The sequence below is a fragment of the Apodemus sylvaticus genome, chromosome 2 (assembly GCF_947179515.1).
Source record: "Apodemus sylvaticus chromosome 2, mApoSyl1.1, whole genome shotgun sequence".
NCBI lineage: Eukaryota > Metazoa > Chordata > Mammalia > Rodentia > Muridae > Apodemus > Apodemus sylvaticus.
Window position 1 is genome coordinate 137929450 of NC_067473.1, and position 17480 is coordinate 137946929.

General features: G+C 37.3%; 1 protein-coding gene and 2 pseudogenes across 6 annotated transcripts in view; 2 read left to right on the forward strand and 1 right to left on the reverse strand.

Annotated features, from left to right (window-relative positions):
- The window catches only part of LOC127679002 (contactin-4), a 358955-nt gene that overhangs the window by 128538 nt on the left and 212937 nt on the right, over positions 1–17480 (forward strand). For all 6 annotated transcript variants that reach the window (XM_052174443.1, XM_052174445.1, XM_052174444.1 and 3 more), the window contains exon 3: positions 4416–4613. In XM_052174443.1, the coding sequence (XP_052030403.1) occupies positions 4416–4613 (198 nt within the window). The remainder of the gene's footprint in view (positions 1–4415; positions 4614–17480) is intronic.
- Positions 1225–3200, reverse strand: LOC127677211 (protein NipSnap homolog 3B-like; annotated as a pseudogene).
- LOC127679611 (uncharacterized) lies at positions 1704–1831 on the forward strand (annotated as a pseudogene).

Genomic DNA, 17480 nt, shown 5'->3' on the forward strand with positions numbered 1-17480 from the left:
ATATGCCAGGCCGGCCTTAACCTTGTGTTGTTTGTGATGTCCTTGAATTTCTGAATCTTCTTCAACCTCAGGTGTTCTGGGATTACAGATGTGCACTAGTGTACCTGGTATATGCAGTGCTAGAAGCTAAACTTTGCTCTTCCTTCATGATAGGCAAACTATTAACCAACTGAGTTCTCAGTACCTCTAGCTCCACTGAATCCTTTTATAAAGGAAGATGGGGAATATGAAAGTACTCACGAATCAGAATGACTAAAAGGAAGCGTAACGGTGGGCAAATGTCTGAAAGTGGCCTCGTGCTACCCATTCATTGGCATGCTATAATGAATGAATAAAATGAAACAAATAATTTTATTTTTATAATTATTAAGTTGATGACAGAGAAGACAATAATCAAAATCTCTACAACTTTCCAGACATTTCAATGATTTTTGCATAAACTATTAGCACATATTAGCCCATATACCTATATACCAGCTTAATTAACACAATTTTATTAATTAGGAATTTGAAAGTGAGAAAATTTAAATAGTTCCACCTACTTAACAGAGCTTTAAACTTCGGTACTTTCCCTCCAGTTATAAAAAAAAAAAAAAAATCCTGAGCATATATCTTTTATAAATAGCTGCTTTCTGGTTACTAAATTCCTCCCTCAGAATTCAGAGTACTTCACAGCTACTAACTGCTACAAGAGCTTAAAAAATTATCTCATGGGAAAAAATTATACCTGTATATATTTGATTTCAACTCTCATTGGAGAAATGTGAAATTATTAATTTTACACTTGTAAATTACTTTGTAATGTCTGTTTACTTGTGACTTTGGAGATGGTAATTTATATTTAAATTGTTCTTTTTTTAAAAAAAGGCAGATATTTTATTTATTTAATTTACACATATTTTGAGGGAAAATTTTAAAATCATATTTTGAATACAAGACTTAGTCATAAAATCACAGAAGACAAGATGTTGTGAAACAATGAAGTACCAGAACATGGAGTACCGACAATACTTTCTGATATCCAGTAGAAATGAACATGAAGAGAAATATTTCCAAAACTACTACTAGTAAATGATGCACTCTGCCTTAAAAATGCAGAGAATACAGCAAAGTAGATCAGCACCTCCTTTTGACAACAAACAGGGCAATTCTCTTGGAGAAATGAAGTACCCACTGTAGATACATCTCACCTCTGTGATGGGATGATCAATGCTATGTAGGAAACTACTTCAATGGTGAAAATGATGGTGGAATCAGGAACATATTCTGCTGAGACTCTAGGTAACTGACACTTTCCCGAATGGCAGCCGCCCACTCTAGGGTCCTCCTGAGACCAATGTCTCCCAGCTGCTCAGCTCTCTGCACTCTGGTTCCACCACAGAACATGAACTCTGTTGATGCATATCTGTTCCATATTCAGTGTAGAAAACACCAACTAGTTTACAATAACCAAGCTCTATATGGTAATTTACTGCCCTTTTGAATCCATTGCCCTACAAAGCTGGGCCACCAGGCTTTATCTGAAAAGTAGCTGGTTCACAGACTCCTTCCTTGGGAGGTGTTCCTATTTTGGACCATGTAACCAGGTAGGTAATCTCAACCTCTTGTTTATCCATGAAAGCCAATTTTGGAATGAGGAATTGTTCTTGCCATTACTTATCATTGGCCAAGGCTTTTCAGACTGCAGTTTGATGAGCAAAAGTATTGCTTCTTAGCCTTTTTGGCTAAGATCAAGTATAGTATCTGTTCTTGTCAGTATTTAAATTTTTCTTATAACTACTAGAGAATACATGGTGTTCTAATTGTTCATGAGATAATACAGGGATACTGAGAGATGGCAGGGTTTACTAGAAATGGGATTATGGGGTTGAGTACAGACTATGTAACTTTTCCTGGAAATATAAGCAAACATCTATTTATCTCAGATATGGCATTAATAACTGACCAAAGATACTATGGCCCCAAATCTGGATGAGTAAGCCATTTTTTATTCGATATATTTTTATTTACATTTCAAATGATTTCCCCTTTTCTAGACCCCCACTCCCCGAAAGTCCCATCAGCCCCCTTCCCTCCCCCTGTTTTCCCACACAACCCTTCCCACTTCCCTGTTCTGGTTTTGCCCTATACTGCTTCACTGAGTCTTTTCAGAACAAGGGGCCACTCCTCCGTTCTTCTTGTACATCATTTGATATGTGGATTGTGTTTTGGGTATTCCAGTTTTCTAGGCTAATATCCACTTATTAGTGAGTGCATACCATGATTGATCTTTTGAGTCTGGGTTACTTCACTTAGTATGATGTTCTCCAGCTCCATCCATTTGCCTAAGAATTTCATGAATTCATTGTTTCTAATGGCTGAATAGTACTCCATTGTGTATACATACCACATTTTTTGCATCCATTCTTCTGTTGAGGGATACCTGGGTTCTTTCCAACTTCTGGCAATTATAAATAGGGCTTCTATGAACATAGTGGAACATGTATCCTTATTACATGCTGGGGAATCTTCTGGTATATGCCCAGGAGTGGTATAGCAGGATCTTCTGGAAGTGAGGCATTTAAAGACTACTCCAACATGAGTGACAACTGAGAAAAACAGTGTCTTCAAAGCTCCTTGTATCACTTGAGGTTAGAATCACTCCTTCCCAGAAGTCTTCTTAATTATATAACTATGAGGAAGAGTTTTATGGGTGTATTAAATTTCAGGAACTTCCTGAGACTTAGGTATTTGTTTACTGTGTGAGCCTTGTGATAGTCATTTCATTTCTGAGCCTTAACAATCTTTTCTCCAGGACTGAATGTTTTATATCATAAGAAATTGTTTGATGACCTTGGAACTCATTTATTTATGCTCAGTATCCTCTCCACATCAGCATGAGGTTACTTCTAATTACACAAACATGCATAGAGTGATTAGCTTTTCTCATAGAAACATAATTATAGCTCTCCAAAATAATGCATGAGGAAATGTTGTAATTCTGGGATAAAGGGAGAGCAATCTACATGACCCTTCCTTTGTATGTCAACAATGGCTTATTAAGGCAAAGCATGTTTCTTGTTACATATTCAGCAGTTGAGGTCAATTAAGTTGGGATTCACTGAAGGATTAAACAGCAAAGATGTCTTCTACAATAATTAGTCTTCTCTTTATAGAGCTCAAGTGGCCTTTCTGCCACTTACCAATGACCACTCATGCATTTAGAATTTAACCAGGATCCTATGAAAGAATGACATAGAGTAACTCAGCCAAGTATTTCTTCAACCACCAGGGTTGCCCTATGAGTCCTGTTTTTTCTTTCCTCCCCCCAACAAGGTAATGTTTCATAAGAAAAGTAATCTTGTATAATCAGGGCCATAGCCAGGCTATCATGTTTCAATATGGGACACATCTGTGGTTCACACTTCACACAGAAGAAGGGTAAATTATCTGGAGCTAAAGAAGTTTGGTGTCTTTGGAACATGATGGTTTGCTATAGCCCATTAGATAAATTCATTGACATTTAGGGTTCTTTGAATTTGAAAACATGGATTCGTATCCTCAGTCACAAAACATTCTTATCCTTATGAAAACCAAAGACAGTCAAAGGAATACTCCTAGATAGGACTGCTCCATACATTTGCCTCACTGCATTCTGGGATGAGTAAGTATTGCAAACATGCTTCTCTGGCCACTCTTCTACATTCACTTTCTGATGAATATGTCTTTCTCAACTGTATTTTTTGTGTGAATGGAATAATTAAGCCACCAGTGTGTATTTGGTGAGTAAGGACAGCAATACTTAATTACCAGCTTATTAAATTTGTGGAGAACTATTCAACCTCCTAAGGGAGAAAAGAGAGATTTGCAGTTGAGAGTGAGAGGAGAAGGGGAAAGAACTGAGTGAATTTCCGCGATTACTCTGTCTCTACTTAGAGTTGAGAGTTCCGATTCATTGCTTTGTTCTGTGTGAAAGCTGCACGAAAAGTTAATGAAAAGGATGAAATGCATCAAATGGCAGAAAGTACTCTGCTTAACCAGAAATCCAACCCACTATTGTTAACATGATTATATATGAAAGTGATCTAAATAGTGTTCTTGGTAGCACCTCACATTACTACATCAAGGTTGTTTGGGGTTTTTAACACTTGTATTCCATTAGAACTTGCTACAAAGTGCTTGACACATGCTCATTCCTTTGGCTTATAAAGGTGGGACCTCTGTGAGTCAACTTCCAGGGTATCCCCTACACTTCTCAAAATAAAACATCATTGACTTACAGCCACCAGCCTTTAAGTGACTGTGATTACCTCCCATTTATATTTTACAAGATGAAGAGCAGCAATCTAAGTTTCTACCTTGACCGTTTCTGTTCTAAATGTAGCAAAGTTCCAGGACCAAAGACATATTCACAGTGATGATTCTTATCCTTGCAGAGCTGAGCTATGCCTGGATCTTCAATGAATACCCTTCATATCAGGATAACCGCCGCTTCGTTTCTCAAGAGACTGGGAATCTGTATATTGCCAAAGTGGAAAAATCCGATGTTGGTAATTATACCTGTGTAGTTACCAACACTGTGACCAATCACAAGGTCCTGGGACCGCCCACACCACTAATCCTGAGAAATGATGGTGAGTTGTCTACACAATAATGTCAGTTCTGTTTATGAGGATTATGGCGGGTATAGAAAGATACTGTACTGTCACATAATTCTACCTGGAAAGTTTAATAATTTCTATATTTGATGCCTATTAATTTTTCCCACTTGAGTAAAAAATAAGCCCACAATCCCAATTTGGAAAACTAATTAGAAGTCTGATAGCTAATCTCAACATGGATGGGATGTGGATTTAGGCAAATATAAATAAAAAAAAGGATCTTAAATTTTATACCCAGGCAAAATGAAGTGAAGAATTGAACAATTAGCTCATTAATCAGTTCTGTAGTAATTTAGTATTCATAGTTCAGAAAGCATTTTTAAATTATCCTAATAATATCTGGATTTACAATAGTGAAGCCATAATTCTACCACAGAAAAATTCAGAAATGTAGATAGGTCATTTGAAACAAAATTTTAAATTCCTTACCCCATTCTGAGAATATTTTAAGAAAATATATGAATCTTATGTAATGTCCAGATGCCATAGGCTATATTATCAAGTGATTTTTAAAGACATTCTTCTTAGCCATGGTGCATGGGTACCATTCCTTTTTTCTACTGTGGGCTTTTATATATTTCCTAAAATCCTGTCTTAGTCCCAAAGTCTCACTTAGGAGGTGATGTGGACTGTGTTTGTTTCTTTAGAAATACCACATATTTTTCCAGGAATTCATCTCTCCACATCTGCTGTTTCCACCCATGTAGCATCAAGAATCTTCTCATTAAACTCCAGAGAAATGCATGACTATACACCCCTACCACCAACACACATACACACTCACACATGAATTCCTTCTCCTGTTGCACTTACCAGTGTGTGTCACTAAAACTACATGAACTATCTTGCTTATTGCTGTCTAGAATAGAAGATAGCAGTTAGAAGTGTCTCATTAAATACTCACTGGAAAAATGAAAGCAAAACATAATTAAGCCCTCTAAAAATGTGAAGATATGATGATTCGAGGTTGACAGGTTTAGGTTTCTATGCTAAAAAAAAAAAAAAAAAAAAAAAAAAAAAAAAAAAAAAGACAGAACCCCAAACTTCTCATATGCATTTTAACAGGAATGACAAGATTTTATCATATAAGTAAAGAAATGACCAGTCAAGATACTATTATTGAGGAGCATTGAGACGTTTAAGAATCATGGGCCACTCATGGAGACCAGAGAGAGAAGACTGAATTTTAATTCTCAGAAGCTGTTCTCAACTTCCCTGATGTTGTGAAATTTTAATATAGTTCCTCATGTTGTGGTGACCCCCCCCAACTATAAAATTATTTCATTGGTGCTTCAAAACTGCAATTTCCTGCAATTATGAATGCAAGATATCTGCTATGCAACTCTTGTAGGGGGTCACAACCCTCAAGTAGAGAGCAACTGTTCTAGAGCAATAAGAAGCCCTTAGGTGTTTGTAGCTGCTTTTTAAGGAAAACGTATTGGCTGATTTCTAGAAAAAAAGAAAAATTCAGAAAGTAGGTATAGAAAATGTGTTTCTCCTCAGACTGTTGTGAAAGTTGACCTAAGGTTGGGAGTAACCTGGGCTGAGGAGAATAGCTGAGAAGAACAGAAATGTATCTGAGGTTTAGTTTGCAGATAAATATGTCAGAATTATACAGTGCACTGGGTATAAGAGAGGACAGGTGAAAAAGTCAAGAATGCGACACATACCCATCTGGCTTCGCGACTGAGACTCTATAAGAAAGCTACATGCTGAAATAATTAAAATGGCTTAGCAGGAAGGTTTATAAAGTTGAATATCCTATTTTTTTATATTATCAACAAACCCTGGCACAAGATTTTCCCCTTAGCAGGAGAAAGAATTATCTGTTTTCTAGTATTTTGGTCTATTTTTCTGTCAAAGTATTCATCTAACATACTTGGATTTGTTACTGTCTTGCCCTCCTCAAGAAAAGACTTTATAACTTTCATTAGACTGAGAGTGAATATCCTGACTTCAACACAACAATGTTAAATTGCTGCGGTGGAGTCTTGTCACATTGTTGTGTTGCATTGTGTCCACAAAACCAAAAAGTCATCAGTTTAAAAAGTAGGCAAAATAGACTGGAAATGGAGCTTGGGCCCAGCTGATCCAAGTCCTGCCTAGCATGCAAAGCCCTATCCTCAATTGCCAGTACTGCAGGGACCTGGGCTCCAGGGCTTATGCGTGAAATCCTAACACTTGGGAAGCAGAGGCAGGAGGATCAGGTGTGCAAGGTTATCCTAAGCTACTTAGTGAATATAAAGACAGCCTGAGCTGCACAAGACCCAATTTAAAAAAAATGGCAAGGTACCAGTTCTGTCCAAAGGCACAATGCCACCTTTCCAGAAACAAAGATGAAGAATTTGCTTCAGTGGCATTTTGTACAAGATTATTTTAAAACACAGTCCTTTGGGGGGTCTTTAAACAAAATGTAAGTATGCCAAAATATATAACCAAGGGGATTACCTGCTTTGGTGTGTCAAGTCATGGATGTAATGAAATATTGACTTGGATACAGAAAGATATAGATGAAGACATAAATGACAGAAACCTGCTGCCTTTGGAAGTGAGAAACAAACTTAGGAACACAGAAACTCTAGCATCGTGATGTATACATCAAGCTGTCAGAAACTTTGCCTTTTGCTTGGTTTTTAGATTTATTTCTAAAATTGTTGTTGAGTCCATCTCCATAGAAATGACCAAATGCTTTGTATTAGAATATTTTATTACAGAATTATCAGGCTAAACACCTCATTCTTCAGCAATTAATGCCCATTTTCTCTTAATTTGCATGAGAGTTGCATGGTAAAAATTTATAATACCTTTCTCATTTAGACTGGAGTACATAAAATGGATAAGAAGTTCCATTACTAAGCACAAAACAGGTTATTTAATTAGCTCCTGTCTGAAGGTGAGAGAAGATGCGAGATATAAATCAAAAGGATATTGCATAATTAAGATGACATCCTTAATAAAATCTATTCTGTGAGAGTAAAAAAATCTATGAAATTATCACTCTGCAGAAACTGGTATTTAATGACAATGTTAGTCTGATATATGCAAGGAATGTAGAATTAGTATAGTCAGTTCGATCACTGAAGCACAGTCAAAATTTCACACCCTCTTTTCTGACTGGGAAATATAACAAGTAAGGCAGAGGTAGCTCCAGCCTGAACTAAGCTAATTGCTACAGCGGGTGCTTGCATTGCTGTGAGCAGATGTAGCTTAATGACTAGATTTTCCTACTATTCAAGTAATAGCTTTTGAGTGAGGCAATTGTAGACTCACTGTTTCCAGTCCAAAAGGTCACCATAGAGTCATAAGAAGTGAACCATGAATCTTGACTCAGGTGTTGACAGGATTCAGGTGTGGTGGCCCACAATTGTCTCATTATGTTGACTTGTGCCCCTAGCGCATTATCCCACAGGCTTTAGAGTTTTATACCTTCTTTTTCTCTTTCCTTAATATATATCCTTTTAATTTTGCATTTGGGATTCTCCAAATAACCAAAGCTTGTTCTATAAGTAGTCTGATATATATATATATATATATATATATATATATATATATATTGAGGGAGTATATATATTATATATTACATATCATATATTATATGTGTACACAATATGCATATAATATAATGCATATGTGTGTGTGTGCGCACGTGTGTGTGTGCAGTTGAAAGTTGTTAGACAAATATGGTAGAATTTTGTTTCAGAGTTTAGTTATTTTCTACATATTTTTAACCTGCTGTGAAAAATAGCATAAGTTGTTATTTGTGCCTATTGCTTGGGTATCCAGAAAGGAAAAGATTTTAATTAGGAAAAGTGCATCTGAGTTATTGCTAGTATTAGTACATTGGTCTGTTGATGAATATTATCCCCTAATACTGGTCATTAATAACAGTGAGCCCAGTGTATTATATACTCTCTGCACAGGTCTCAAAGACTAGTCCCAAATTTTCCATAAAAAGTAACAGATGAATGTAAGACACATATTAGAAAAATAATAGAATTTGATGATAACCCAAACGGCTAGTTCCTACACCTTTAGTCATTACCCTCCACTGTCCCTGAAATCACTCATGATGGAAAAATCAACATAGAAAAATTATTTAAGAAATAAGGAAGTCTATAAGGATGTTGATGTATGACATTCTGACATTCACATGAGTTCATATGTGCTTGAAGAGTACTTATCTAGATGTGTGGCCTTTTATCTATGTTCCTTGAGACTGACTAGAGATTGACTTGCACATATTTTTTTTTTTTTTTGCTCAATAGAACCAAGACAATTGATGAGCAAAATTATTTCAGCCTGGCTCTGTTTGATGAGTCCGTGTTTTGCACACTTAGCATTAAATATTTTTAACTATTTTCCCCAATTAGAACTCTATGTGGAAAAATACCACAGAAGAGAGAACAGCAAATATAACTGTAGAGATTTTCAATTTTTTTCTCTCTTTAATGCTTGTATTTATTTACATCTTAGGAAAATACATATATACATATGTGTCTTTATATGAAAATTACTCTTTTGAATGCTTATGCTTTATCATAACATTAAAATATTGAAAGTTATTGCCTCTGGGTTTTTCCTTGTAGGTTTTTGAATTACAAATTGTCAACCAAAAAACCCATGAACCCATGAACAATACTAAGTGAATTTCATATGGTGTGTGTGTGTGTGTGTGTGTGTGTGTGTGTGTAAACCAATAATAACTGAAGAGGAAGAAATCATGAATTTGAAAGGGAGTGAGCAGAATAGGAAGAGTGATAGAGGAAGAAGGGGAGCTGGAAATGGTGGACATATAATAATCTTGCATAAAATTATTATAAACACACGATGACAGTTTTTTTAAAATACTGAAAACATATATGTATAAGTGAAATTCCTAACCATATTTTCCTAACTCTTCACCTTTTCCTCTAAATTAATCATATTCAGCTGTGAATGCATTGATCAGACTCAGTTTGAAGAATTTGATGTTCTTCCCTTAAATCATGCTTTAACCTGATAGACGAAAGTCTAGGTGATGAAGACCTCAGCATTCCCCCCACGCAAAGTGGACAAAAATTAATGTGCTGAACATGTGTAGAACTAAAGGCCAGAGGGGAGAGGTGACAGAACAGAAGAGTTCAGTAGCATATCTACCTCCAATTAATGTGAGATAGTGGGCCAATTTCTCTGGTCTTTAGTTTTCTTCACTTTATGAATGAGAAATTCATATTAAATTATATCTAAGATTCTTGCTTTTCAACTTTCTCCAATCTCAAAATTTTCAAAGCTCAGGTCATATAAAACATTATACACAAGACAAATGTTTGTCATGTGGTCAGAAGAACCCAGTTTCTCTCAAGGGAAAATTTGAGAAAATAGCAAAGCACATCCACCTTCTGTAGACAGGGTCTATGGTATGAGTCTCCATCTCTATCAACATTAAAATTTCTAGTGCAACAAAAGAACATGGCCTATCCCAGAGGTCCAAATTTAAAACAAAAGAAAATAAGGAGGGAAGTTTTCTTGAATATTTACTGTTCTTATATCATGTTTCCTCCATTATGATCTTGCTAAAGCTCACAGCAAGTGTTCCTAATGTTTCCCTAACCTGTGTTAAAGTCTCATGGGGGCTCTAGCAATGACAATTTGTCTTTATAAGTAAATCAGCTTTATTTATGGGCCACTTAATTAACCTAGAGGTTGTAGTTTTTAAAAAGACATTAGAGTATTTCTTTTAGTATGTACTTGACCTACTTAGAGTCTTTTATTGATATTACAGCATTTAAGCAACAAGATATGCCCTCCATTTAAATATAATTTTGTATCATTTAAGTATTTCTCCCCAAAATTCTTTGCTTTATTTAAGTCTCACTTTTAATTGCAACTTTGGTGCAGCTTTGTCACAGCGATCCTGTCTTGTTTTTAATTTTCTAACAACATCACAGTTGAGGATCTGTGGGTGTAAAACATGTTTGATGAGAACATCTAAATGACTAAAGGATGTGAGACATTTTTCTAAGCTGTCTCTGCTAATCTGATTTAATAGAGACTTAATGAATGTGGATATTCTGAAGGTTTGACAAGCTTAGGAACTTGGCAATCAGCTTTAGACCTCCATCCAGCCACTTCCATCTCAGGTCCCTGGGGGCCAAAGGTCTTGGATGGTCATTTGGCTAGTCAGTTAGGAAGCATCTGTTTAGTGTTCATGGTGGACAGTACACTATAAAGTCAAAAAAAAAAAACAAAACCCCAGTTTTCAGCACACTGAAACATAACCTTAGGGAACTCCAAACTAGCTAAAGGTCTAGTTAAATTGTTTACTGGAACTATAAAACTTGATTCTCAACAAAGGAATAACAGATGGAGAAACTGGAGATAAAATAAAGAACTAGAGGTATACCGCAAGTGTGTTGTTTGGGGCAATGGCTTTATTTGCTTATTTTCTTATTGGGCTGGGGATATATCGATTAAAGAACAACTTTGAGGAATCTCTTCTTTTACTTCATCATTCCAGTCTAATGATCAAATCACTTAGTCATGTTTGGCAGCAAGCCCGTTTTGCCAGCTGTGCCATCTTGCTGGCCTCAAACTTTTAATCGTTTATTTATCCACTAAATATTGAATGAGTAAACCCTTTGTAGGCTTGCCAGTAAGAATGTGCAAGGTTTTCTGTACTCAGAAACGATATAGTTAAGATGTGTTGTTATAGCGTTAAGCAAGAGTGAGGCTTTATTTGATGATTCAGAGATGCCAATGTCACAGAGTGAAATTACATATAGGCTGAAAGTTTGGGTTTAAGGGATGCTTGCACAGTCTTGATAATCATCTTACAGGAAAACTTGAACAACCTAAAATGAGAAAAGATTCCCCAGCAGAAGACACTTGGTGCAGATGAACTCTTCAGGCAGACCATGCTCATGGCCTGTTTCAATAGATAAAATTAAAATTTTCTGCATAAGTAAGTTGGCTATTCTAGACTAATTACTAGATTTTTCTATCATTCTTACTGTATTCTATTGGTATTTTGTTTTTAACCATGCTACCTAATTTGTTATTGCTTGTTAAAAAGTGCTTTTCCTCTTAAAAGTTATTCCATATTTGCTAAGCTTTTTGAATCCTCTTGTTAGTTCTAATAGTCTACTCATTACATTGTTCTTACAAATATCACTATCCTCCATTTGCCTCAATGTTTAGGGTCAGCTCATTGTGGCTTAAACCACCTGTTTTTACTATTAAAGTTTCACTGGCACACAAGCACTTGCCCATTGATAGACGTTTCTCTATAGCTGTTTCCAAACTACATTGAGAGAATTTAGACCTCCTGTCCATAAAAATCCAAATGAACCTTGTGCTCTCTGACCTTTCTCTAAAAAGCCTTGCTGACTTATGAGACTATGATGCCATCATTAAATTTCAAAAGACTGTTTATCAACAGTACCTCTACTGATTTTAATTAGGGTTACTATATGCAGAGGCAGAGAGAAAATTAAATAAACACAATATGAAGATTTTAGTTTTTATTCTCCACAGGGGAATATATTAGCTTTAGATATCCTATAATCAGTTTCACATACTGGACCCCGAAAGTTACTTCATGCATTCAGGTAACCAGATACTCTTTTGGCAGAAATCCATGCTTACTCAGTCTTTGTGTGTACTGAGACAGCCTTCTAAAAATGTTCTTTCTCCATCTGAACTGTTGAAAAGGAAGAAAGGAGGTACAGATTTTTCTTAAGGCAAATACTGCATCTATTTTCATTTCTTATGGATTTTTGAAACCATTCCAAAATACTGATAGTAAAACATGACATTCTATATTCTCTCTCTCTCTCTAGCAGTGAGGAAATAAGTTTTGTTTAGACACTCAATAAAGTATGAATTATTCTGTTGGGTTTGGGGTAGTGATACATGAGATCTTGTAGTAGTTAGTTTTTGTGACCTTAACACAAGCCAGAGTTACCTGGGAAGAAAGGGCCTCAGCTAAAGAACTGACTCCATTAGATTGGCCCATCGGCATTGGGGGAGGGGCAATTTCTGGATTAATGATTAATGTGGGAGGGGCCCAGATCACTGTGAATTGTGCCTCCCTTGGGCAGGTTGCTCTGCACTGTATAAGAAAGCACACCATGGAAAGCAAGCCAGTAAGCCGTGTTCCTCATGGTTCATGCCTCTATTTCTGTTTGAGTACCTGCCCTGACTTCTCTCAATAACAGACTATGATGGGGATGTGTAAGCCAAATAAAGCAGTTGCTGTCGGAGTCACTTTGGACTATAGGATTTAAGTCAACAACAGAAGGAAACTAGGACCAATCCTCAGACATTATATAAGATGTTCCTTCATACTTAGAAAGTATAAAAGCATGGTGTTTTTAAAAGGCCACAATGGCATACTCAGCCAAGGGAACTTGTATGAGTAACCAGATATTTCCAAATATTTTTTCAGTTAATGGAATGCATACCATGTGACTTGTTTTTCAAGAAAGTCAATGTGGGAACATTTTCCAAAATAATTTTGGCAATTATTTGTTTTTCAGCAGAAAATCCCACTCAGTGGAAGTTAGTAAATGCTCATTCCATCTGTGGTTTAATTTAGCAAGCACAGATCCCAGCTAAGGCAGGCGTTGGCAAAAATCTTTAGGCACACAGTTTTGCAAACTGGCTTCCTTCTGCCAGCACAGCTCTCTGCAAATTGTACTTAAACAAGAGCAGCATGTGGTAGGTTTTCATATTCTGTAAATTGTGATCTAGTTCCTTAAATCCTATCATCTTACAGACCTGGGTATCAACCTTTAATAAGTGACTAGGTTTTAAATGTAGGACAATCTCTACCCACAAGGTCATCAGCAAAGTCGTGGCTTTTAATGGCCTCATCGCTGGTAGAACTCCATTCCTAATGTTCCCACCACCTAGTGTTCTCACGGGCCATGTTTACTAATGTCAAGTGGGACATCTTTCTTTTGCCCATAATTAACATAGGGGCTCTCTATGTATGCTCTTCAAGCCATCAGCAGCATCACCTGGGAGCAACTTGGAACTGCAGATCCTCATGTTCCTGCTTTCGTTCTGCTCTGTAAATTAGAACCTCAAGCCCACCAGGTGATTTCAGTCACAGGATGAATGACTGTGATAAACACCCAGGAAATCCTAGCCAGGTTTCTTCATGAAATCAACTTTGAATTACACAGTGAGCCATCCTTCATTGTTTAAGCATGCCACATCACCAGGCCCCTCCCTTGCCCCCCCCAAAAAGATGGTGTCATAAAAGTTATAAAACCAGTATTAGGACAATGTTAACTGCAGTGAGTTCCAACTTCACTTGCCAGATACACTGAATAGTTTATGTTGATGTTAATATCTATTAAGTTCTACTGTAACATAGAGCCAAAATGTTGCCTTTTGGGAAGGGATTTCAAGTACTTAATGTAACTCTCATATGTGCTATAGTAGCTCTCAAGTTCCAAAGAACTGAAAACACTGAAAGTGCATTTACATAAGCCAAGACTTTTAATTTCCAACATCAGGTAAATATATAGAGGAACGTGTATCTTTTTACACATGGACATAATGAGAGAATCATATAATCCATATAGAAGAAGAGTGTGCTCCAAGAGACTGAAGCCCCAACCAAAGAATCAGCATGGGCTGGACCTAGGCCAGCTGCACATAGATAACAAATCTTTAACTTAGTCTTCTTCATATGGGCTCCCCAGACTGCAGTGGGAACACCTCCCTGACTCTGCTACCTGCCTGTGGATCCCATTACCCAAACTGGACCACCTCAGTGGAAGTGGATGCACCTAGTCCTGCAGTGACTTGATGATATGTCAGGGTGGGTTGATACCCAGAAGGGATCTCCCCTTTCTCACAGGAGAATGGGAAGGAGAGAGAGGGAGGAGCAGTGGGGAGGAAGATAGAGGGGGACTGCAATCAAGATGTAAGGTGAATGAATATAAAGTAAAATGAATGAATGAATGAATGAATGAATGAATAAAAGTGTGGCAGAGATGATGTTTCCTGATTAAGCCATGGTATAGTTATTTTGGTTATGTGGATATACCTAAACTTTTGTCTTCCACCTTTATGAGGAGGGAAAATGGAATCACAAATAATTCCATCATGGTCCTGCTCTGAAAACCAGCAGACCATCTGTAGACCAATTAAGTTCAACCATTTCCAGGTGGTCAGAGAAATGGCCTTAAAAGATGTGTCTTTGTGTTCAGCAGCCTTTTGTTTTCTCTAAATAGGAAGGCAACAGATTTGACATTTGATGTGAAAACATAAGGCCAGACTACTTAGAATAAAAGAAATGGCCAAATAAAATACAGCCTTATCAAATGTAGCCAAAATTAAATGAAGAAGTTTGACAGGTGTACCCAAAAGATATCATTCGCAATATAGTTGAAGAAAAGTGCCTCCCTTATTTGTATGATGATAAAATGAGATTCTCGGTCTCTTAATAGGTGTTCCTATTAAGACATTCCTATAAGCAGCAGTAAAAATCATCTTTATGTAGTATAACTACTGCTATGTATCCAGATCAATCTCTGCTTACCGATATTCTTTGTTCATATTTACATAGTTATAAATATGGATCACTCTATAAACCAAGAAACTACACCCATATGAACAGAAAAACAAGCTGTTACAGTTCATGTCAGTAAAGGAAAACTACAAGGACATGTAGTAAATGACTCCCATGGCTGGAAACTAGCATGTGTCTCTTATATTATAGACCATATTTAAAATGATTCTATGCCTCCCATCTCTTCCTCCTTGTCATACATCTCTGTTCATCTCACTTAATTCATATCCATCTTACTGAGATAGAGTTTGTGAATGATTCAGGAAAAATGTAAGATTTTCATTCCTCAAGATACAATTACAATGGAGGAGAACTCTTGCTTATAAGTAGGTATAATGATGATAAAAACAACAAAAAGAAACACACACACTGAACACAAGCCAAAAAACAGCTTCACTGTTTTTGAGGTGCCACAGACTTTGAAAGATATTTTAGGTCTGTAGGTATTTACCGAACACCTATTAAGAGACTGAGAATCTAAGATAAAAATAAAAGTATAAAAGGTTCAGCTATATCATTTGATTGTGTGTTTTCTCATCTGAGTCAGAGTTTCTGAAAATCTAAGCAAATGAGAGAGTTTTATGTGGGGATAAGCAACAAGAAGGAAAGGAAATGCTGATAGAAAATAGTGGTTCTTTAGAACAGAAGCTCAGAATACCCAAGATATAATTCACAAACTACATGAAGCTCAAGAAGGAAGACCAAAGTGTGGATGTTTCAGTTCTTCTTAGAAGAGGGAACAAAATACCCACAGGAGAAGATACAGAGACAAAGTGTGGAGCAGAGACTGAAGACAAGGCCATCCAGAGACTACCCCATCTTGGGATCCATCCCATATGCAGTTACCAAACCCAGACACTATTGTGGATACCACCAAGTGCTTGCTCACAGGAGCCTGATATAGCTGTCACCTGAGAGACTCTTCAAGTGCCTGACAAATACAGAGGTGGATACTCTCAACCAATCATTGTACTGGGCATAGAGTTCCCAATGGAGGAGCTAGAGAAAGGACCCAAGGAGCTAAAGAGGTTTGCAGCCCTACAGGAGGAACAATATGAACCAACCAGTACCCCGAGAGGTCCCAGGGGCTAAATTGGCAACCAGAGAGTACACATGGAGAGAACCATAGCTACAGCTGCATATGTAACAGAGGATGGCCTTGTTGGACCTCAATGAGAGGAAAGGCCTTTGGTCCTGTGAAGGTTGGATGCCCCAGTGTAGGGGAATGCCAGGACAGGGAAGCAGGAGAAGGTGGGTTGGTGAACAGGGGGAGGGTGTTGGGATAGGGTGTGTTCCAAGGGGGAAACAAGGATAAAATTTGAAATGAAAATAAAGAAAATATCTAATAAAAAAAACAAAACTACTTGGAGGCTGCATCATTTGAAGACACACATCCACCAAGAGTCACTTATATGAAAGTCAGAGAGAACATAAGGCAGATGAATATATGTCCACACAGAGCCTGTCCTAGCTCATTGAAGCATCATTGGCAATGGCTGGATATGGCAGCCACTCAAAGACTTATCAGTCAGTGCAGCAGTATGTTGCCCCCACTTCTGCCCTGAACCTGGTCCTCAAACTGCAGCCTTATTAAGAACTAGTATCTCTGTAAATACAGATTATTAAAATAAGATCATCTGGAATAGCATGGGCCCTTAATCAACAAAGAACATGTAGTAAGAGTTCTAATTCTAGCTAACCCATATAAAAGACACAAAATCCTGGTATTTTATTTACAAACTGTAAGCCTAAATTGGGTAGGTTTGGAGCTATTGTAACTTACATCCTAGCCATATCTCCCTTGTTCCTTCTGTTTCTCTTGGACATGTGCTTAGTTAGGGTCTAGCTCCTCTCATGGTGGCCTCATCCTCTCTCCATGCCCCTTTCCCTTCTCCTGCTCTCTCCTGAGATTCCTCACTCAATCCTCAAGTACTGCCTTTCTCTGTTTACTGCCCAATCACACACAGGCACCGATTAACTTGGGGAGCAAGGTTTACATAGCATCATTTGGTGTATGTTAGGATCTCCTAGTCCAGGGCAACCAGGACAATCTTGGAGGCCAGTATTTAACATTTGAATACATAGCCTCACCAGACCATCCCCAACAAGAAAAGAGTCATTTGGAAACAGACGCAGAGATTTGAATAAGTACAAGCTACGAACCATTATAGATTAACAGCTACCTCCAGAACCTGGGAAGAAGCAAAGGTATATACCCTGAGTCTTAGAGCTCAGACCCATCAATGCCTCCAGAACTATGGCAAAATATGTCCCTT